The 24,814-nt window shown below is 40.8% G+C and overlaps 1 protein-coding gene across 1 annotated transcript in view; it reads left to right on the forward strand.

Moving 5' to 3' along the window:
- The window catches only part of LOC143930701 (heparan sulfate glucosamine 3-O-sulfotransferase 1-like), a 282,363-nt gene extending 257,846 nt beyond the window's left edge, over positions 1-24,517 (forward strand). The window contains exon 3 of the mRNA XM_077455238.1: positions 22,015-24,517. Coding sequence (XP_077311364.1) covers positions 22,126-23,046 — 921 coding nt within the window. The 5' untranslated portion in view covers positions 22,015-22,125 and the 3' untranslated portion in view covers positions 23,047-24,517. The remainder of the gene's footprint in view (positions 1-22,014) is intronic.
- The last annotated feature ends 297 nt before the right edge of the window (positions 24,518-24,814 follow it).

Consider the following 24,814-nt stretch of genomic DNA (forward strand, 5'->3'; position numbering starts at 1 on the left):
GAGATCGATGATCATGCCTTCCCTTGGGGACTGGGCTATGGAGGTGGACCGCATAAGGGACCTGGAACGTCTGTTGGCAGAGGAATGTGGTAAAAATGAACAGTTTACTCTCACCTGGACATCTTGGTCCATGTTCCGATATTCCTCTGAGTTTATCTCCTGGGCTGAACGTGGCCTGGACGACGTCGCACTGGGTCCATGATGGAGCGATTCTCGTCCCCTATCTCTGTGCCCCCTCTTCTATGTCCCTGATTCTCTTTCTTTTTTATATATTTCCATACACCCCTAGGAATACATCTAGCTAATGTACCATGGCTCCGACTTATCTAATGTTCCTGAACTGGTGTAAGAACCCTACGTAATATCTTCCCTGCAGATTTTTATATAACTTCGTCCGGAGTTCTGCGCGGGGGCCAGTTTTGAACCCCCCTGGCAGTACTGAAGACGAAAGGTTCTTTAGATTATACGATGTATTTATTTTACTCTTTCTGTATGTATTTGTTTATGTGTATATATGTGTATGTATATGTATATATATATATGTATGTGTATATATATATATATATATATATATATATATTTTTTTTCTTCTCTATTTTCCTTTTCCCCTTCCCCCGCAAATATGGATTGGTCTCATTGACGGTTTCCTGGAAGGCCTTATTTACGTGCTGTCAATCCATTTATATGCAACATAGACATGTTTTTGTTCAGGCATATACGAAGCATACTGTTGGTGTATCTTGTTACTGCTTGTGTTGTTTACCTTCTCTTTCTCACCCTTTTTTTTCTGAATAAAATAAGATTGAATTAAAAAGAAATCGCAATAAGCGTTTATTGATTGGTTTGCGCAAAAGTTAACGCATCTAAAAAATAGGGGGTAGTTTTATGGCATTTTATGGCAAAATTCTCCATTGCTGAAGTGATTAATATCCCTTTAAATAGCCACTTTTGTGATAAGTTAGCCTGCTCTGGATTGTTGGCAATTCTTTTAGGTGTACTATATGGTCCTGGAAAAATAAAAACGGTCAGTGCTATAATTTTATTCTGCACATCTCCCATCACATGTAGTTTATACTGTCAACCTAAAAATGCAAACAAACAAGGGCATTTATACTTTTATTTATACTTATTGTAAAATAGGAAAACAGGAGTATGTCTTCACTTCTTTGGTCCCTTTGAGGCTAAGACTCATAAGCATCTGTGCCTTTGGGCAAAATGTCCCTCATTTCTCTCTGAGTTTAAGGCAAAATATGAGCCCATAATATCTACCTCAGTTTAAAGAATAATTCCAAGCATGGCTATATTTTACACATATGTACATTGGTCAATCTTGGAACAATGTAACTATGTATAAACCATAATTGGCTGATGTCCCTGGAAGCTGGAAACCACTGAAGTAGACATCGGTAATAAAGCAATTCCCAAGCTGGACCAACGTAACTATGTGTAATATAGCCATACCTGGATAACTTCAGAAATGAAAAATTTTTTATTGTAGGTGGGATTAACCTTACAAAAAATCTGTAATTATTTATGGTTGGCTTACCACTTTCATGAGATTTTTTGTTTGAATTATATCATATGTGCTCAGATCCCTACAGAGTATCTGAAATGTATATTTCTTTTCCCTGCAGAAACCAGACTACCTTGGTAACATCAAAATTCACAAGAGATTTTTTTTCCAGGTGTTCTCAATGGGATTGCTGTGACCTTGAATGTTTGCAGGTCAAGTTCCACTGCAAGAAATAAAAATAGTTTATAAAAATGGTTGTTTTGTGTAGAAAATGTTTCATTTTGGTCTGGCACATATAGCATATTTTGCAATTCATTATGCATTGTATTATAATGCTCTTTTAGCATTTTATAATTTGCCTTTTACCTGCAAATAGCTTAAAGGGGTTGTAAACCCTTGTGTTTTTTGCATAGGATGCATTAAGGTGAAAAAAACACCTGGTAGTAACCGGCCCATCCAGACCCACCCCCCCCCCCCCATTTTACTTACCTGTGCCCTGGAATTTCACCCGGCAGACGCGCTCTCTTCCTCTGACGGGGTTCTCGCCCCTTGATTGGATAGATGGATAGCAGCGCAGCCATTGGCTCCTGCTGCTGTCAATCAAATCCAATGACGAAGCACTGGGGGGCAGGGCTGAGTCTGGCATTCGTGTCTATGGGTAGGTAATTCCCCCCCAGGGTTATCTGATGCAGGGAAGAGCTGTAGGGGGAACCCAGAAGAGGATGTTCGGGGCCACTGTGTGCAAAACAAGCTGCACAGTGGAGGTAAGTATGATATGTTTGCTATTAAAAAATAGTTATTAAAATAATGCATAAAGCCAAAACTATACCAACATATAGAAGTAAGATATATTTATAATACAAAGTTTTTATCAGTTAAACTCAGATTTTTCTTTCTTAAAATAATAAACCTAGCATACTTACCTGATCTGTTCAGTGGTATTGCACAGAGTGACCCTGAATCTCCTCTTCTGCACCCCCCTCCCCCATGGTGCTCTTGTCTCTCTCTCTTCTGCATCTGCCACCATAGCTTGCCAGAAACGCAGCCTAGCTTAGCCCTACCGCTGCTCCCTTCTTATAAGATATGATTGACAGCAGCAGGAGCCAAAGGCCTGTGATGACAGAGAGAGTAGTGATGCTGCTCTAGGGCACAGCACTGGATTGAAAGGGGAGCCCGGTAAGTATTTTGGATGGAGGGCCTGGGGGGAAGCTGATACTGAAAGGTCTTTTTACCTTAATGCATACAAACATTTGCCTTTAGAACCACCTTAATTATTTTTAATGTTTCATATGTCTGTAGAAGAAGAGTTTGGTTGTACGGTTAAAACTCTCCCATTTTCCACGCTCTATACTCTGCTCACCACTGCTAGTAAAAAAATGTTTTAGTATTATTAATACAGGTCCTTTTGTATGAGTGGGTCTTCAAAAAGTTTCTTCACTTTTATATATAACTTAAAAAGTGGGGGAACTTATTGAAGAACCCTTGTACATCCTCTGGGACCCATGCCAGAATGCTTGTGCATGTGCAGGGTACTGCTGTTGGAAGTAATGGTGACCCAGGGACATCCTCCAAAAAGGTGAAGGACCACATCTAGATTCTCATTTTGGTGACTGATCATAGTATACAAGCAAAGCTGCTTCAGATGAGTAATAAGCAGTCCACCTACTAACCACCCAAGGTGAAGGTGCTAGCATAGCTTGTCTGTAAGCCACAGAGAAGAAAAGGATCTGGAATTTGCTTAATTTATTCAACCTTTTATTAAATTGTCTTTAAAATCATCACAGCTGAACGTTAATGCATATCGCACTACGGCTATCACTTACTCATAATCTCTGGAGGTTATAAGTAGGCATTAACTGTAGCGCGAAACGTGTTAACGTTCAGCTGTACCCCACACTGTTTGTGATGATTTTAAAGAAAATGTAATAAAGGTATGAAGAAGTGCAGATCCTTTTCCTCTCTCTGAATGATCATTGTACTTTCTGTTCTTAAAGGACTCAATCTTATAGACACTTTACCTTTAAAGGGGGTCAAGACTAGCACAGCATACAGTGTCTGGTTATTCTGTTAATATAATGGGGATGCATCTTTAAAATAAAAACACAAAAGGTGCAGTGGGTATAAAAGGCAGCCACCTAGATGTCCCTACATGCATCTATAGCAACATTAGAAACCCTGCAGATTAGAGGTGCACATCTTCACTGGTCTCACGATTCATTTCCATTATGATTATCCTGTCAACAATTCATGGTGCATCACAATTACTGCAAGTAGTTTTCATAAAAAAATTCAAGCAATCAGAAGAACTACATTTTTTAAATGTTATGTGCTCTAAACATAAAAAGGACACTGCCTGCATGTAGCACAGTCTGAACACAACAAACAACAACAATATTTATTTAGAACAGTAAATACTAAATGGCACAGCCCTCTTTACATTCCACAGCCCCGCTTTACATTCCACAGCCCCCCTTTACATTATAATAGCTAATTTAAATTCCACAGCCCATTTTACATTCCACAGCTACCCTTCACATTAAATAGCCCCCATTACATCCCACAGCCCATTTTACATTCCACAGCCCACTTTACATTCCACGGCCCATTTTACATTCCACAGCCCCTGCCAGTTACATTATACAGTCCATTTAACAAGATACAGCCCCCTCAATTTACATTACACAGCCCCCCTGATCTCCCAGGAGACCCCTTGCCTCTCCTATAAAGAGCCCTGCCAGTGCATTCTAAAGTTAAAACAAATCACTGTCAGTCCCTCTGTTTCATGTATTCCTTCCCATGGTGTGTAAGGGATGATGTAAACCAATGCCCCTACCTAATTATCTCTGATGGTCATGTGCTTACAGCCGGCCATTTTTCTCATTCCCCTCCTGGCCGGAGGGTAAGTGCCCGGAGATGAAAGATTGGAGATAATAAGGTAGAAGCATCTGTTTTCATTAACCTTTACACACTGTAGGAAGAAATACATGAGACAGAGGGACTGACAGTGATTTGTTTTCAACTTTAGAATGCGCTGGCAGGGCTGTCCCGGGAGAGGCAGAGGGATTCGGGATGACTTCATCCATGCAATCGATGTGGCTGTTCTCTGAATCAATGCTGAATGAATGCTGAATCGAGCAAGGCTGCATCAAGATGCATTGATTCTACGATTATTTTCAACACCCCTACTACAGATATGGCCCAATGCCAAACAAAGTTCTTCACAGTGCCAAAGCCTGTTTTGCCCCTTATTGCTTGTTGCCCTATTGGCCAATGAGTCATCTGATCACAGTGCTGGACCAATTGGAAGGGGAGAGGCTAGAATGTAGCAGAAAACTCTGACACGGCATGGAAGTTGTGTATCTTTGCCTGTCACAATGGCCCACATTCAGCTGAAACTGATACTGGTACTGTATGCTTTAACTCTGCAGCAATGTTTTTCTTTTGTCTTTATCCTAGATGTTCTTTAAGCTATTTCTGTGATGAGGGAATTATGTAGGTCACTATTGCTAATCTCTCCTATGGAGAATGTTGCTTGGCTTTCATACTGATGCTTTGGCTTCAATGCTGAGTTACTGACCTGGAAAACGTATAGAGATAAGGGATTCTGCCACTCAGTTATAGCAGGCTTGTTTAGGTCTGTGCCTTGAAAAGTAGTGGAAACCATACACAACCAGGTAACTAGCATATTTAGAATTAGGCCCTGAGGACTCTACCTGTTATATTATGCACAAGGCTGGACAGTAACATTCTTGGTATTCTAAAAGCCTAGACACACCTTCTCTTTCCTTTCTGGACTTATGTTCAATTGCAGCACTTTTTTAATTACCTGACAACGTCCCCTGACTGGTCACACCCACATACCCTGTTTGAGGCTATTTTCTCCAAATCCACACCACAACACATGTGCTATCCATGCTATATATACGCCATTTTTCAGACAGTTCCCCCGAAGGCCAGTAGAATGTGCCACAACTGGAAAAACCAACTTGGTCTCAACCTCACAGAAGAGGAGTGGGGCAGGATACTCTACCACTTGAATAAGGGCTCAATAAATGTAACGACCCAGGAAGCAGGCTACAATTTATTTTCAGGATGGTGTAGGATGCCTTTACTCATTCACAAATTTACACCTTCAGCCTCTCCTCTATGTTGGAGATGTGAGTCTAAACCTGGCTCATTGCTACACTTATGCCCCGTACACTCGATCGGACTTTCCAACAACAAAACCATGTATTTTTGTTCAAAGGATGTTGGCTCCAACTTGTCTTGCATATACACGGTCACACAAATGTTGGCCAACAATTACGAACGTAGTGACGCACAAAACATACGTGATAGCTACATTATGAACGCTAGTTTGACAAAACCGAGCACTTCAGGTTCGTACTTGATTCCGAGCATGCGTGAACTTGTTTTGTTGGCGGAAAATTTGAGAACCTGCTAGCCAACATTTGTTGGCGGAAAGTCTGATAACAGATGTTCGATGGAGCATACACACAGTCGGACTTTCAGCCAACAAGCTCACATCCAACATTTGTTGTCAGAAAATCCGATCATGTGTACGGGGCATAATGGTGATTGTGCACAAATCTACAACCGATTTCTTCTGCGGTACATGCAGAGATTGCTAAAATAACCACTTATAGTCTTGATTTCACCCCTGCCCAGTACTTATTGCACAATTCCTCTTTACTGAAGTCTGTGTATCACAAGTCAGTAGCTTTACATCTTGTAAATGATGCCAGATGATGCATCTCTCCATACATTGGAACGTCAATATCCCTTCTATGCATGCAGACTGGTATCATCGTATTCATTAGACAGCAGAGATGGAGGAACTGATCAGTGTTGTGCGCGATGATCCCATTAAAGTAACCCGCACGTGGGCATGCTGGCTCGACTTTCAAGAGTCACTACATGTCCATAATTCACAATCTACACCCAGGCTGGCATCGGACGCCAGACAGATCACCTAAAACATGCTTACAGTGAGGCGTTCCTCACGTCTTTCTCATCCCCACATTTATATGTGATTATTGTTATGCCGCGTACACACGTAGCGGACTATCCGACGGACTTAGTCTGGCGGACTTCCCGCCAGACTGTCCGTCCGACTTTCCGAATGGGCTACTTGCGCACACACGGCACTTTTTCAGTGGACTAATACGGCGTACTAAGTCCGCCGTACTATCCGCCCTACTTTTGAAATGAACGGACTCGCCCACACACGCGGAGAAAAGTACCGCTCATTTCGAGCGCGTCTCCAGGTAGGCGGGGCCCGCGAAGGAGACGTCGCTGGCCCCGCCACCTGGTATGGACTTAAAGGGGAACCCCAACACCGAAAAAAATCGGTGTTGGGATCCCCCAGGTCCACATCAGACCCTTGTCCGAGCACGCTACCCGGCCGGTCAGGAAAGAGGGGGGCGAGCGAGCACCCCCCTCCTGAGCCGTACCAGGCCACGTGCCCTCAACATGGGGGTGCCTTGGGGAAGGGGGGCCGCGCGGCCCCCCCACCCCAAAGCACCTTGTCCCCATGTTGATGAGGACAAGGGCCTCTTCCTGACAACTCTGGCCGTTGGTTGTCGGGGTCTGCGGGTGAGGGGCTTATCGGAATCCGGGAGCCCCCTTTAATAAGGGGGCCCCCCACCCTATGTGAATGAGTATGGGGTACAATGTACCCCTATCCATTCACCTGTGGGAAAAGTACAAAAAAAAACACAACACAGGGTAAAAATAGTTTATTGCACAGCTCCGGGGGTCTTCCGTCTTCGGGGGGTCTTCTCGCCGGACTCCTCCCCTATCTTATTCTAGCTCTTTTGCTAGCAGGGGAGCCCGGCTTTCTTCCTCGCCGCCGCCTTTCTTCCTCGCTGCCGCCCTTCTTCCGACTTCGGTTCTTCTTGCCTGGCCACCGCGCCTTCTTATAGCTCTTTTACAGGCGGTGGCCCGGTCTTCTGTCGCCGCTGTCGTTGCCGCCTTCTGTTCTTCTCTTCTTCTCTTCAGATCTTGACTCGTCGCTCCCTCCGCTCACAATGACGGGGACCGGGCGCGCAGCGACTTATATAGGGACATCACCAGATGATGTCCCCGCCTATTATGATGTCACATCGCGTCAGAGCCATTGTGAGCAGAGGGAGCGATGAGTCAACATCTGAAGAGAAGAAGAGAAGAACAGAAGGCGGCAACGACAGCGGCGACAGAAGACCGGGCCACCACCTGTAAAAGAGCTATAAGAAGGTGCGGTGGCCCGGCAGAGGAACCGAAGAGGGGGACAAGACCCCCAAAAGTCGGAAGAAGGGCGGCGGCGAGGAAGAAAGCCGGGCTCCTCCGCTAGCAAAAGAGCTAGAAGAAGATAGCGGAGGAGTCCGGCGAGAAGACCCCCCGAAGATGGAAGACCCCCGGAGCTGTGCAATAAACTATTTTTACCCTGTGTTATGTTTTTTTTTGTACTTTTTCCACAGGTGAATGGATAGGGGTACATTGTACCCCATACTCATTCACATAGTGTGGGGGGCCGGTATCTGGGGGCCCCCTTATTAAAGGGGGCTCCCGGATTCCGATAAGCCCCTCGCCCGCAGACCCCGACAAACAATGGCCAGGGTTGTCGGGAAGAGGCCCTTGTCCTCATCAACATGGGGACAAGGTGCTTTGTGGTGGGGGGGCCTGGTACGGCTCAGGAGGGGGGGCGCTCGCTCGTCCCCCCCTTTCCTGGCCGGCCGGGTAGCGTCCTCGGACAAGGGTCTGATGTGGACCTGGGGGGACCCCACGCCGATTTTTTTCGCCGTTGGGGTTCCCCTTTAAGTCCATACCAGGTGGCGGGGCCAGCGACGTCTCCTTCGCGGGCCCCGCCTACCTGGAGACCCGCTCAAAATGAGCGGACTTTTCTCTGGGCGGGAAAAGTCCGTTCATTTCAAAAGTACGGCCGAAATGCGAGTCCGGCGGGAAGATTGGAGTGCAAAACTACTTTCTAAGTCCGCCGTACTTTCGGGTCAAAAAAGTCTGCCAGAGGCTACACACGGGGGGATTGTCCGACGGACTTGAGTTTGCCGGACTTTTCCACCCGATTGTTTGATCGTGTGTACGCAGCATTACATTTTCCAGTAATAAGAGGATCTTATCCTGCCCTTTTAGTTTGGGCTTTTTCCATTTTATTTATTTATTTTTTGTTCGCAACCCTAGCACATCTGTACTTCACGATCATGCCCCCTCTTCCTGTCCTCTCCTCCCATCCCATAATGAGACAACCTATGACATCTCTCTAGAAAAACTAGTGATCATCCAATATCTAAATGCAGGCATAGTTACATATTTAATACCATTTGTGTAAGATAGATATAACATAATGGGGGTTATTTATGAAAGGCGAATCCACCTTCCACTACAAGTGCACTTGGAAGTGCAGTCACTCTAAATCTGAGGGGTAGATCTGTAATGAGTGGAAGCTCTGCTGATTTTATCATCCAATCATGTGCAAGCTAAAATGCTGTTATTTATCTTCCTTGCATGTCCCCCTCGGATCTACAGCGACTTTACTTTCAAGTGCACTTTTTTTTAGTAAATAACTCCCAATGTTTATATATGTTTGATAAACACAGTGTTTCATTTTTATTTTTATTTTTTTTCATATGGCAATGCACAACTCTACTGATATTGTTGATTATTTACTGTAAGGCCTTATTTGCTGTAAGGCACTTTTGTTGTAAATTTGGACACTTTGAGAAAATTTGAATCAAATTCATGGAAAGAACAGTTTTGTTACTACAACTTGTAAAGATAGACATATTGGCTGAAGATAGATTAATTTTGGGGGAAGTAAATTATATTAAATTATAACTAAACACTTCTGTATGACAGTCTAAGCAAGTACGCGCACGTTTCATAAAGTAAGAGAAAAAGAATTCCTTTACCCCCCCCCCACACCAGGTTAAATCCTCCATTTGTGTCTCCTATGCTCCCTTCCCAGATACTGCAGCTCACAATGTGAGGAATTCAGCAGCACAGGCAGTGCTGCCAATCCAAAAAGCAGTGTGCAGGACTAGGTGTGGCAAAGTACTGATTGACAAGCTACAGACCTTTCAATTAGCAGTGGCAATTCTGATGGCCACACCCCATGCAAAAAATTGTCATTTCAATATAGTGCAAGCAGGTACAGCCTACATGAGAAAGACAACTTTGTTCTGAATTCAGGAGCAGAGCAGCATTGTTGTCAGAAGGAAGCTGCATTAGGTGGACTTTACTGGCAAGATTGACATGTATTTGTGGGACTTTGCAGGGGAACTAAAAGAAAACTATAAATGCAGATGCCCTTATGTAGTACACTTTTTTAATTGGAAGGCCAAAGATCTTTACTTTACTTACTTTAATAATAATAATAATAATAATAATAAATTTTATTTATAATGCACTTTCCATCAAAAGACCTCAAAGTGCTACATAATTACAATAAAAACAAACAAACCGCTTAATTTACAAAACATTTGCTAAAAAGAAAAGTCTTCAACCCCTTTTTAAAATTTTCAGTAGACTGAGAAACCCTCAGACTATCAGGCAAAGCATTCCACAGACGTGGGGCAGCAGCACAAAAAGCCCTATCTCCCATGGTTTTCAACCTAGTTTTTGGAACCTCTAAACAATTCAAATTAGTTGAGCGAAGGGAACGCGGTAGATTTTGCAATCTAAGAAGTTCCTTAAGATAAGGTGGAGCTTGTCCATGTATGCATTGATGCACAAGAAGAGAGACCTTATACTCAATCCTTGTAGAGACCGGCAGCCAATGAAGAGATTTTAAAATTGGAGTGATATGCTCATGCTTCTGCACTCTCATTAGGATCCTGGCTGCATATATATATATATATATATATATATATATATATATATTATCCTTTTACACCTGCAGTAGACTGCAGGTATTTTATTTTGGGGTATAATTTCTTAGCCTTGGGCACTATAAGGCCATTGTATGGTGGTTCGAAATGTGGCTGGGCATCACCATGTACCTTTTCCCACTGTTCTATCTCTAGTGTACCCCAAGGTCCAGTGCTGGGACCCTTACTTTTAAATATCTTTATAAATGATATAAGGTCTGGGATCAAAAGTAACATTTCCATCTTTGCAGATGACACCAAGCTATGCAGTGGAATAACGGCCTTGCATGATGTCTCCAATTTACAAGCCGACCTGAATGCTCTGTCTAATTGGGCGACTATGTGGCAGATAAGGTTTAATGTTGATAAATGTAAAGTTATGTACTTGGGGGCTAAGAATATGCATGCATCATACATACTAGGGGGAGTACAACTGGGGGGGATCCATAGTGGAGAAGGATCTGGGGGTTTTGGTAGATCATAAGCTCAATAATAGCATGCAATGCCAAGCTGCGGTTTCCAAAGCAAGCAAGTCCTTTCTTGTATTAAGAAAGTTATGGACTCCAGAGAGAGAGATATCATGTTGCCCCTGTTCAAATCATTAGTAAGACCTCATCTGGAATATGCAGTTCAGTTTTGGGCACCAGTTCTCAAAAAGGATATTGGGGAACTGGAGAAAGTGCAGAGAAGGGCAACCAAACTGATAAGAGGCATGGAGGAGCTCAGCTATGAGGAAAGATTAGAGGAACTGAATTGATTTACTCTTGATAAGAGGAGATTAAGGGGGGATATGATCAACCTAAACAAATATATAAGGGGTCCATATAGTGAACTTGGTGTTGAGTTATTCACTTTACAGTCAACAAAGAGGACAAGGGGCACTGTTTACGTCTAGAGGAAAAGAGATTTCATCTCCAAATACGGAAAGGTTTCTTCACAATAAGAGCTATGAAAATGTGGAATAGACTCCCTGCAGAGGTGGTTCTGGCCAGCTCAATAGATTGTTTTAAGAAAGGCCTGGATTATTTCCTAAATGTACATAATGTAACTGGGTACTAACATTTATAGGTAAAGTTGATCCGGGGAAAATCCAATTGCCTCTCGGGGGATCAGGAACTAATTTTTTCCCCTGCTTTAGCAAATTGGATCATGCCCTGCTGGGGTTTTTCGCCTTCCTCTGGATCAACTGTGGGTATAGAATTGGGTATATGGGATTGTATGATTTTATTTATTTATTTTATTTATTTATTTTTGTGGTTGAACTGGATGGACTTTTTTTAACCTGACTAACTATGTAACTATGTAGTAGGTGATTGCTATTAAGTTACTACCGATGAAAATCTCCATTCAGCTTAGCTGTATGCAAAGAATGTCTAGGTTTACTACGTTGTATTTTAAAGTAATTTTTTTCTGGTAAATAAAACATGTTGGGAAGAAAGGAAAAAACATGCTATAAGGGGAATAACAGAAGAAAATGCATTTTCTGTTCATACACTGGTGTTCTCTTTTGGTTGCGGTCATGTGACCTTATGCCAACAACATCTCCATCACGTCATTTACCCTCCTGCGCGGCCTTTGCAGAATCTTTTCATGACCTACTGAAATTGAAAATGTAACCTTCCCTAAATAACAGATGAGGGATGCTACAAGTTGACATTTTCTATACAAGATCTTTCTCTGCTTTCAATTTTTACCTGAAGCTCTGAAAGATTTGACCAACCATCCAGGCTCCACCTGTCATACTTGTCCAGATCTGCTATACAAATCAGCCTGTAAACATTTCTAACTAATTACTACAGCACTTGTTACTGGCACTTCAATTTTGCAGCATTACGATGCCAGCAATGGGCAGCACGAAGGTTAATTGATTAACACTCTAGCTTTACAGCTCTGGGTTCTTGCTTAAATCCCATAAAACAAACACAAATTCTCAGATCACTCACCAGAGCTAACCTGAAACAAAACGAAATGTACCATGTCCAAAATTTCACGTTAAAAACAACGGGCTTAGTCGCACGCATATGTGTAAGCCGCAATGGCCACATCAAGGCACCTCAGTTTACTGCGTTCCTAACTATAATTTTGAGAGTCTCCCAAATTGAAGCATACATATAGCAGTTGGATAGATTAAGGACGGTTTGCCTGGAGGAAGCCCACCCCTCCTTATAGGTAGAGGGATGCACAGGACACCCAGCAAGGGCACAATGGCAGCTGTAGGTATCCCATGTGTGCCCTTAAATCCCAGCAGAGGTCTGGTCTTCGTGAGTTTATATGTTATTCCTGTGCTTGCAGGGTTTTTCATTCCACATCTTTGAAAGATACTAGCAAGCTAAATGCCATAAATATATCCCTGGAGCATGTGTAATTGTAATGAGGACATTGTGAGCCCCTTCCATGGTTGGGACCGATATGAATTGTTCTGTGTTTGGGAATTTCAGCCTCCAGCCTTTCTTTTTTAATTTTGGAAAGGGTAGGTTTACACCCTTTGTCAAACTGTTATTGCTGTCCTTTTTGGGGGATTTCCCCCCAATTAACCATCTTAATGACATAAAATTAAATTAAGGTGCAATATCCCCAAAGTATCAGTAGGCTAGGCATCCCTTTGGAAAGCATTCCTTTACCCTCCTGGTTTGGTGGCTTCTTTTGATGGTGAAATCTCCCTTGGTGATAACATGTAGAAATTAATATCTGACACTTCTGCACTCTGTCCAAAGCTCAAAAACAGTCAATAATGTTGAGTAAGGTTTTTTTTAGAGTTCTAGCAGAGACCTTTTTTGTATTAATTATATTATCTGATTTATGCTAAGCCGATTTTTGACTGCAAGAATTTTAGACATACTGTAAGATGCCAACCCTATGTATCATATACATGTATCATGTATCTTATACATGTTTATATAAGTTTGTATCTAAAACCAGGCCTACATATCAGTCACACAATTTGGAAAGTGATACTTCAATGCCCTTCAATACTAGGAGGTGTCCTAGGAGGTGGTGCGAGGATGGGTGATCTATGTGCAACTGGCCTACCCATGCACAGGTAAAGAGAACAGGTAAAGAGATCCTGAGAACTTTTTGGTAGTCCTTAAAGTGAATTATTAAAGTGACAATAAATATTCACCTCTTCTGCTACCTGTGTTGCCAATCTCTACGTCAAGTGAATTGCAGAATTTAACATTTCAGGGTAAATTGATTTTCTAGATCCCCACCACATGCCGTGGTTCATTCTGCAGGCTCCTACATCACAACAGAATACAGTAGTGGTATTGGGCCAGCAGACAAAACCACTGGGTGCAGAAGGGAGACCAGGAATGGGACCGTCTCCAGCATGTTAAATTCTGCAAGATCTTCAGCTAGTAGTTTCTTTTCCCTAGTGAAGAGATTTGATGGAAGCAGGAGAAGTAACTATTCCATGTCTTCTTTGCAGGGAACAATTTATTTTAAACTTTTATTTAGCAGCAGAGTTACTTTACTGTTTGCATATACTGTAGATCTTTCTTTAAAGACATACATAATTTAGGAATCAAAAATTACAGATCAGACAAATTGGAATAAAACAGAAGCTCAATTTCCCAGTTCACCTAGTTCCCATACCAATATGATGCATAATGCAAAATATGCTGTTGTTGGACATGAACTATGCTTTCCCTCTAAAAGTTTCATTGATGTGCTATATACATTTGATGACAGAACTTCTGACCCAAATATTATAGCATATGGTTTCCATCGCCTTTTGGGACCCTGAAGACCTTTTACTTCCTGAACACTAGCAGCCTTCTAGCTTTGATTAATGTAAAAAAAAAAAATAATTGCGGCTTAACAGATGAGCGTACCATGTTTGTGTTTAAATATTAATTAATACAAAATCATAAATACTTGATGTTATAATTATAAATGCTAATTTCAGCTGTTTGCTTGTTCTATGGAAGTGTTAGTTATTTATATGCATAACAGGCTGCTGGAAACGGAAAACAAACATTTGGAAAGATGTTGAGCTTTGTGCATATACTTATATAGGACAACCATCACTCTCATGAGAAACAGAACATGTGATTTTTTTTTTTTTTTATATATATATGGAATGACTTGACCTCTACTGCTGTCTGTGTAACTTTAAGACGATTGGAGGCTTATGACAAGTATGAAGTGCAAGCACCTGTACCTGATGCAGCTTATCAGTATCCTTTAGTACACTTGAATGATGGTCCCTAAATGGGCAAAGCTCCAACACCCTCTCGTAGTGTTGGAACTTACCATTAAACAATTTCCTCACATTTTCTATTGGCCCATCGGCAGGGATTTTTTTCTCGGAGAATGGGTGCAGGAACACCCCCTGAGCCACCCATGTTCTCAGCTTCCTACCCACTTCTGAGCACTGTCCCTTGGTTCAACCCCATGCCCACCTCCCAGTTCTGCCCCTTTTAGAGAATACAGAAGAAAGTACAATTTTAGGGTGCTAAGTAACTTGTATGGAATTTGTTAGTGATAGCAAGAAAAGCCGTAAAATATATACATTGCAGCCAGCAGCAATGCACCCCTCCAGCAACAGTAGTAGGGCCAACAATTGACCCCCTGCAATAATAGTTCCCCACAGCAACAGCAGACTGCCCCACAAAAAATACCCCCCAGCAAGAGTATATCACAGCAACAATAGATCTAGCCCAGCAACAGACCCCTCACAACAAAATACCCTCCCCAGCTACCATAGATCCAGCCTAGCAACAATAGATCTCCCAGCAGCCAGCATCAATAGATTCTCCAGCAGCCAGCAACAATAGACTCCTCCTTCAAAAGTAGATGGTTCCCAGGGACAATAGTTCTCTTCCAGTAACAATAGATCCTACAGCAACCAGAATCAATTTTACCCTCTAGCACACCCCAGTACCCCTTGCTATTACATACATTCAATGATAGATGTGCCGGTGTTCTATCGAGAAATGCCCCCCCCTGTCGAAAAATGCCTCTGATGGGTCTGTGCAGGCGCAGTAACAAACGTCACTCCAGCTGATATGTTGATCAGCTGGCGTGACATCAACACAGTGCATGCTCAGATCATCGGAGGCATTATTCTACGCTATCCAAACAGCGAAGGGAGAATATACTTGGCAGATTCTGCCTCGCTGTTGCGGGGCGGGTTTTGCCTGTATTGAATGCCGTATTTTCTGTCTGTTGCACGGCGGGTTCAGTGTAATAAACGGGGTGTTTTGGCTGTGTCTAAGGGCAAGTTAAAACACACAAAACCCACCCTTCAAGACTCCCACAACCCGCCCCGCAATAGCATTACATTCTCCCTTGGCGCTTAGTAGATCATCGAATACTGCCTCCTATGATATGCGTAAGCCTCTTCACGCCATCACAACAGTTGATCAGGAAATCAGCAGGGAGCGCCGTTCCATACTGCGCATGCGCAGCCAAGCGGAGGCATTTTTCGACTAAGAACACTGTTCGATAGAACACCAGAACTGTGTTCCCCCATGTTCCCGCTGAAATGAGTCAACACCATGAGGTTCTGAAACGTAACCTGATCAGATGGTTCCGCGTTTGATCAAACCAGAAGATATTGAAAGCTTCTGCAGGTATATGGTTCAATCAGTTGCAGGTCTGTTCTGTCAGGCTAAGATTGCACTTCCCACTAGCCAGAAGTGCTCAATGTTCTTAAACTTACAGTTCCTTAATTTTTCTTGTCTGAAGAAAAGTTTTAACCTCTGTCATACTTTTTATAAATGTCTGATGTAAAAGTAAAAAAAAGTATTATTTAAAATTTACCTGACTAAATATTTTTTTTATTGTTTAGTTCTGACCATAATGAAATATATACTGTATGCGCAGAAATGTACGTTACTTTTATTAAGCAAAATTTGTGCTTCATAAGGGAAAACTCGAATTTGACCTTTTCTCTCCCACGCTTCACTTTCGACCACAGAGGCCAGCTAATGCATGTAAAAGAAGCCTCTACAGAGATTTATACAGGTTTCCAACTCAGACTTCTCCTTCTGAAAATGTTAGGTACCTAACTGATGCTGATCGTCTGGCTTCAATACAGTACCTTGAGTCACTGATACATAACATGTGCAGATTAGCAGTTGTGATTTCACTGTGTGCATGCTAGTTCCAGGTCTATGACTGTCAGTGTAGAAACAAGGAACAACAAGGCAACTGTCATTTTCTGTAGGAGGAAGCAACTATCATTTTCTGTAGGAGGAAGCAACTATCATTTTCTGTAGGATGAAGCAACTATCATTTTCTGTAGGAGAAAGCAACTATTATTTTCTATAGGTCATCGATGGCAGCCTGCATCTCACTCTCATAACTGACTACCTACTATTGGTTAAGGAGGGCGTGAGTCAGCGTCCAAGATTTTCAGGGATATTGTAAGGTACATGCACCTATGGATTTTGTATGTTACTTATTTTGCCACTTCACATTTAGTTATAAAAGGATTACTATAAAGCAGAACCTTGTCTGATGGGTTCCAATGAGCATTCACCATAATGTGTAAGAATACATGGCATACTTGGCAGTTATGGCAAACTTTCCTCTTATTTTTTGCCTTTCTCCAGCGGTGAGAGGTCCATGTTCCCCATTGCTGCTCTCAGCTGCTTTTTCCACATCCAGCATTTTCTTTCTTTAGCCATTTGGGAGACACTGTTGATATAATTCCTATACGTATGGTGGAGTTAGATTATCCCAGGACCCAGTTTCACTCTAGACATTATATCGGAGTGTACAGTGCATTGTGCATATGCCACAGGCAGTGCACACAAAAGAGGAGTAGGACTTTTTTGGGGGGCAGAAGAGATGTACAGAGCCTTTATTGCAAAAAAATAAAAATAAAAAACTCCAAATAGGAATTATTTTTTTAGACTTTATTTCCACTTTCAGAAGGAATTGCATGTAATAAATTAATCTCATGGAAATGCTTCTTTTAGGCAATCTTTCAGTTGAGAACTCTGAAGGTGTACTTTGTTTGTCAGCAAGTTGCTTGTATGAGTCTTGTCAGATGGAAATTAGTAGCCTCAAATCTGTCCGCCTTTTTCCACTTTAATATGCCGGAGACTCAATATATTGTGCCCCGATGAGAAAGAAGGTCATGGGATATCTCCTGTTTTAGAATATATAGAGTTATTTGAAATGTCTCAGCTGGAGACTCTACTTTGAAGCAATCTTCAGTGTACGTGTGAATAAAATATGATCACACGGAATAATTTTTTCTTGTCGATGTGCCACCTGATACCATGTGCTATACTGCACCAGACTATTGTAGCATCTATCTGACAGGTTTTTAGGATGTCTGTATTGGAAGTTTTTTGGTTAATTGGGACAAGAGCTGACAATGGAGACATAGCTGGTCCATTCAGCTGTATGCTAAAGTTTGGGCATTCCTAGTCATAGATCATATAGGTTTTTTAAGTAATAAAATGTGGCACAACCTCTGCTTGAAAGTTTCCTAAAGTACATCTACAGCCAAAAATAATCTAGCCTATTCCCTCCACCTATTCACTAAGTGTTTATTTTTTTGCATGCCCGACCCTGCTTTAACGTGGCTACCTGACTCCACATCGCCTCTTCCACTGACTATGGGGATCCAAAACTGTAGTCTGGGCTCACAACTGACCAGTCTTGTTGCCACCATGTTGTCTATGTCCATGTCTAATGGAGTCTTGAAAACCTGTGTCAATGAAAGGCCCACATCACCATGCAGCAGCATGGGCACCTGAAAAGGGAGGATGCAGGACATGGCTTATCACATGACCACTGATTAAGGTAAGTATTCTTGGCATTTAGTTTTTAAAATAAAAAAATTTTAGTTTTTAAAATTAACTAATTGGGAGAATTAATAAATCAACATTTAGTTGGGGGGGGGGGGGGGCGAGCATAGGGGAGCTTTAAATATGATAAATGTAATGCATGATGGCTTAGAATTTTGAAGACTTTAAAATGTTTAGGCATCATGTCAGTCAACACCTTTTGCAGAAATCCAGCCTTTAACAGCTTTCTATAGCGATCTTTTCACTAAGCATTGAAAGTCATGATAATTTACCAAACAATTTTCTCCTAAAAGAGTTTGAATAACATACCTGGATATTTCACAGGTGTGCAATCCTCATTCTTTTGCATGCGATAATTTCGTAACTAACAATTTTCATGAATCATATTGTTTTCCCATGTAATGATATTCTATCTCTTAAATGGCAAGGCTTGAAAGGCTCCATTTTCCTATCTCACAGTCATTTAAAGGAAATCTTTAAATTAATTTAATTTTAAATTTAAAAATTAATATCATCTAGAAGGGAGCAGTATTAGAAAGGAAGAAAAACACATGAAAAGTCATGCAGTTGTTTTTGATAATGGACTATTATATGCATGTATATTACAAACATTGATAGTATAACCAGAGAGAGAATAATGCAAGCAATAAATGTGAACCCAATTAATACAACCTTTTCTGAAATGAAGATTTTTTTTGGATTGAAAAATGTTGATAAATGCCACAAATTAATGAACCTGCTGCATACATTATAAGTACATTGACGCTTATTTTTTCTTGATTAATGAATATTTTCCCACTCCTCTTGCTGAATGCCTGTGTTCAAAATTATCTTAGGTCGCCTTGAATGCACTGTCGTCTATCTACAATTTTCAGTAATTGATGTTAATTAATATCTACAAAATTTAATTGCACATTAAAAACTGCAGGACTGTGTCTTGTTTAGAGAGTCTCTTAAAAGCTCACCCCCTCGACCCTTTTATGCTCACCTTTGCTGCTCTCCCCGCTTAGCATTAAATTAGGAAATTGTGAAAAGAAAGATTTTTAATTGCAGACAACACATTTTATGTCTCTTCTGCAAAAACAGATTCTTGCCTTTCTTCTTAACTTTCTGAACTCTACACTAAGCTGCCCATGCGCAGCTCAGTAAAAAAATTCCAGCATCCGCTGGAATGAATGAGCTCCCATGTGCTCCCAGTTACATCATCCTGGGTTGGTCAATTAAGATAGCTAGAAATCATGAACCTGGAAGAAGCTGTAAAGGAATTGCCACCAAGATATCTCACAGACATCACATTACTGGAGGGGAGGTGAGCATAGTTCCACATTCTGTGTATGGTAAAGGGCATGTGACCTCCTCCAAGAATGCATTGTCCTGGTCTGAGCAGCAAATTGCCAAGCCAGAACACCATCATGTGAGAGAGGAGAGAAAGTCATCAACTTTGGGTAAGCTCCAACACCAATGATATAGAGCTTACACACTTTTGACTCCAACAGAACAGAGCAGCTAAGAAGCGTAGCAAAAGGGAGTATAAGTGGGTAAGCTTCCAATTGTTACTTACATTGTTGCTTTGCCCTGAATAAGGCAGAAAGTCTGTTTAACAAACAAATACAGTCTCTTTAACAAACAAATTAACATACAGTCTCTTTAATTTCATTTTGTATACAGATAATAACGTCTTATATATAAAAAAAAAATCTGTAAAGCATCTATATTAAAGCTAGGTTCAGATTTCTGCATGTTGAAAATGCGTGCCAAATTGTGCTTTTTCCCAACACGCAGAGAAACATGCCGCCCTTTTAGCAGACACACGGTGGTGACATTAACTGTTAATGGCATGTCAACGCATCTGCAAACATACATGTTATTGCGTGCCAAACTGCATTGTGCTATTATTTTTGGAAAAGAGCCAGTGAATTATTTTCCATGTTCCGTGCCTGAATGGATGGGCTGCCCTACGTGCCCATGTTTGGTAGAAGTCAAATTGTGGCAACAGCCTCAATGATTCTGTCTGGGTTGCTGGGCACAGGAGTTAATAAAAACCTTTTTGTCTTCATCAAATATCTTGTGCGTTGTATTAAACCAGTGGTGTCAACACTGGGTCTCTGCACATCTCCATACAGTGCTAACAGATCATGGCTGGTGAGAAGGTGTTTTGCATAGCTTCCTGAAAACAAGAATCTATCTTACTCTAGCCAAAGCTTAAAAAAAGTTTTTAGCTTTAGATACTTATTTATCTGCAGTACTTCAAATATCTCCTTAGCACATCAAGCTCATTAACTGATGCCATTTTAGGTTAAAGTCTTCCGATTTTCCTTGTTAAACAGCTGGCAATCAGTCACTTTCTTGATGATAATTAGCAATTGGCCAACAGTCTGGTTTGCTAATTAACTGTTGGCCATGACACCTCTTGTAAATGTACAGGGCGGTCAGTAACCCTCGGAAAATATGAAAGTCCTCTTATTTTCCAAGAGACGAACTCTGGCTCAATGTCAAGCCACTTAGCCAAAACTGAGCATGATTATATTACTCAAGCAATAGTTTAAGTGAGATTAATTGAAGTGAAGAATAACCCTGAAGCAGTAGAGAATAAATTAAAGGCAGAGACTGATCTACGTGTCAATCACTTTGAATTCTATTGAGACCAATTTCACTTTTATCAAATTGATTTGGCATTCTGAATAGGAACAAGACTTCAAAGTTAAGGGATCATGGTTCAAATACTTTGTTTTACATTTTAAATCATTGTGAAGTATCCAAATGTAAACTATAAGGAAAAAGGTGTTCGTGAATAGGATGACAATGCGGTATGTTTTCAGGGGGCTAATCCTGTGATAATGTCCCTGTGTGTGGCATGAGAATGATTGGCAGGTCTCTGTGTCAAAAGATCAGACCAAGTTTTATGCAGCAGTCTGTTTTTCTTGGCTGATAAAGTCAAGATGAATAAAAGTAACAAGGCGTTTTTCAATAATTCCTCCTACTCTGTAAAGGAATGGTAGATGTGTGAAAAGAAGATCATTTAAGGGTCCAAGCAAGCTTTATGCTGCTATATATATTGAGATCTTATACTTTTCCAAAAATTTAAGAGATGCTGTCCATTTTTGAGGCAAAACTATAGAGCCTCCTTAAATCCCATACCCATTTAAACTCGTCTTCACCCCTCTGTCAGAGGCCCCCCATAAATACCCATTTCTTTTGGATATGGGGACAGATGGGGTCTACTCCCTAAGCTACCAATCACCAGGCCTTTGCACTGTCACAAGAGGGAGGGAATGACATCATCAACCCGATGTAATGAATATTTTACCTCTACTGCTGATCTGGTTATTATTAAAAATTTTGAATATTTCCCATCTCTGGTCACCAGGACATATAGAAACAGTGAATCTGCCTAACTGGTACAGCAGGCTATAACAGCTTGACAAAGATTCTAACACATCACCAATCAATCCACAACAAAAAATGCTTTGGCTTTAGATACACTTTAAAATCACTATAGATTTTAGATAAAAATGATCCTAGACCTGTTGTTTTTGTTTGTACTCCATTTGTCTAAATATGGAATAAAATAAATTCCTTTGGACACCCTTTATCAAAATGAACAATCCTAAACTGGAATTTTCAAAAGACCATGTGTTGTTATCACTGTAATAAATGAGATTGAGTGGCAACGTTGTCACAGTAGTGTGCAAAGCGTACAATTGTTAACACCCAAAGACCAACTGTAACCATAGTGCTTCAATATCTTGCTTTCATGGGGCCCAAGTATGGGTACCTTTACCACTATCACACATCACCCTTATGTTGTCTGGTATGCAAGTGTCACTGTATGTAAATTCAATTCTAAAGTTCTTTTTTTTTTACTCAACAGATGGTACTGGATAGCATTTCTAACCCTCTGCTCTTCACTTGCAATACTGCCAAATACACATGAGATTACAGAGGGTCAGCTTTTGGAACTGACTTGTCCAACTCTCTCTACATGGCCGTATATTTGGTTGCCGTGCTGCTCCTACTGACCCCGTGTCAGCCAGTTCCTCTTGATTTTCCACCTCTATCAAATTCTTCCCTATCCTTTGAAGAACTCGGCAATACTACTGAACATTACTCCACCCAGCCTCCAGGTACAATCCGCCGGACACCTCAGACAATCATTGTCGGCGTTCGGAAAGGTGGGACCCGGGCATTGCTGGAAATGCTGGACATACACCCAAACATTGTGGTAGCTGCTACTGAAGTACATTTCTTTGACTGGGATGAAAACTATGTGAAAGGGATTGAATGGTACAGAAACCTTATGCCTTTCTCTTTTGAAAATCAAATTACTATTGAGAAAACTCCAGGTTATTTTACATCACCACTGGCTGCTGAAAGGATTCATAGCATGAACAGCTCAATTAAGCTGCTTCTAATTCTTCGAGACCCTACGGAGAGGGTCATATCGGATTATACCCAAGTTTATTACAACAGGCTGGAAAACCACAAGCCAGTGCAGCCTTTTGAGGGTATCGTGATTAAAAATGGTGCACTTAATACCAAATATAAGGCAATCCAAAGGAGCTTGTATGATCTACACATGGAGAGATGGCTGAAATACTTCAGTTTAAATCAGATCCACATAGTGGATGGAAATACTTTAATTAAAACACCTCTCACAGAACTGCAGAAGGTGGAAAGGTTCCTTGATCTCCCTCCTAGAATAGTCTCTTCAAACTTTTATTTTAACCAAACCAAGGGGTTCTACTGCATCAGAAGTGATGGTCGAGAACGGTGTTTGCATGAGTCTAAAGGGCGCCCTCATCCTATAGTAAATGAAACAGTCTTGGAGCAACTTTACACTTATTTCAGAGAACATAATCAAAGGTTCTACACAATGGTTAATCAAACGTTTGACTGGCACTAGCACCAACCACCATCCAACAGAGAAATCTGTAGAAAAATGCCAAGCTGTCATTTAAACCAGTGAGATGCTGTAAAAAGTGGAAAACGGATGAAAAATTGTACTTAATGGCCATAAAGCGTAAAACATGAACAACAAACAATAATTTGTTTACAGATAAGAAAATATTGAGCCCAAAACCTTTCCTTTCTTTATTGTAAATAATGATATGCAATGCATTATTCTGATTTGTCTTATTATTTTTTCCAATTTATATATGTACGTAGACACCTATAGAAAGATTGTGCAGTAGAAATTGTTTGAAAACATTTGATATTGAATTCTTCTTTGCTACAGTAACAAGAGCCTAAAAAAAAAAAACAAAAAAAAATTTCCTATGTTAAAGCGTGTGTAAATGGAGAAATAATTTTGTATTACTGCTAAGCTATATGTCACTGTCTTTAATGAAAATTTTATTTAATGTTCTTAGTACAGGTATTCTGGGTTAGTAGGCAAATGTGACACTCTTTTGTATGTTAATTTAAATAGCAAAGACTTGTTTTGCACTTGTTCAACCAGCAAATTTATCTGTCATGACCATTTTTTTTTTACATTTTTATTCTGTTTTTTATTTATTCTTCAATATCTTTGCCATTTGCCCCATCATTTCATCTTCATTTTTATTATACAGGATTTATATAGCGCCAACAGTTTTCACAGCACTTTACAATGTTGAGGGGGGACAGTACAGTTTCAATACAGCTCAATACAGAAGACACAGGAGGGCCCTGCTCATGGAGCTTACAATCTAAAGGGAAGGGAAGGTGATACAAAAGTTGGTAGCTGCGGGGGATGATCTGATGGGTGTGGCTCCGGTACAGTTCTTAGGTGGAGATGGGGTAGGCTTCCTTGAATAACTGAGTTTTCAGGGATCGCCTAAAGGCAGACAGGGTAGGGGCTGACTGATGTTGGGGCAGGGAGTTCCAGAGGATGTGAGAGGCTCTGGAGAAGTCCTGGAGGCGAGCATGGGAGGAGGTAACAAAGGAGGTAGAGAATAGGAGGTCCTGGGAGGAGCGGAGAGGACAATTTGGGCAATATCTACAGATATTTTTTATTTTCCATTTTTCACTTTTGTTTTGTTTTGTTTTTTTTTCCTCCTGAATCCTTTTTTTTTTTTTTTTTTAACTGTATCACCTCTATAGTGTGATATCAGTGTATGGCCCTTTAAAAGACTCATAATATTGAATATATGTTATAACATGCTGAAATTTTCTATTTTTTTTTGTCCCTGTAACCACCATTTAAGAGATTTGCACCTTGTTAAATTAGCACTTTCTTCTCTGAATCTAAACCTTAAAAAAAAAAATACGAATTTAAATGCGACCTAAATAATTTGTACAACTGTATATTTGGAAGACTGCATCAATATGCAATAATGACATTTTACAGACTGTATAACTTCCTCTTTAGTTGAATACAAATGAATATTTCTTAACAGTGGTCTGTGTCCTTCCTCTGTGTGTGCCACTCTTATACTCTCTTTATGCAGTGCTATGAGTAATGGTTTTAATAGAACTGACATAGATAATTAGCATAAACCATGACACTGAATGGAACCTGCTTGAAATGTGTTCATTTTAGTCTCTTAGCTAATGCTGATGTAGGACTTTAACCATATAGAACATTATATATCTGCCTTTCATTGTCTTTCCGTGGCATTCACTATTGTTCTACCATCAAGAAAGATCCATAAAGAAAGCCAGTAATGGTTATGCAGAATTAATAAAACATA

The sequence above is a fragment of the Lithobates pipiens genome, unplaced genomic scaffold (assembly GCF_037356315.1).
Source record: "Lithobates pipiens isolate NorthernLeopardFrog02 unplaced genomic scaffold, aLitPip1_a1.2 Scaffold_25, whole genome shotgun sequence".
Taxonomy (NCBI): domain Eukaryota; kingdom Metazoa; phylum Chordata; class Amphibia; order Anura; family Ranidae; genus Lithobates; species Lithobates pipiens.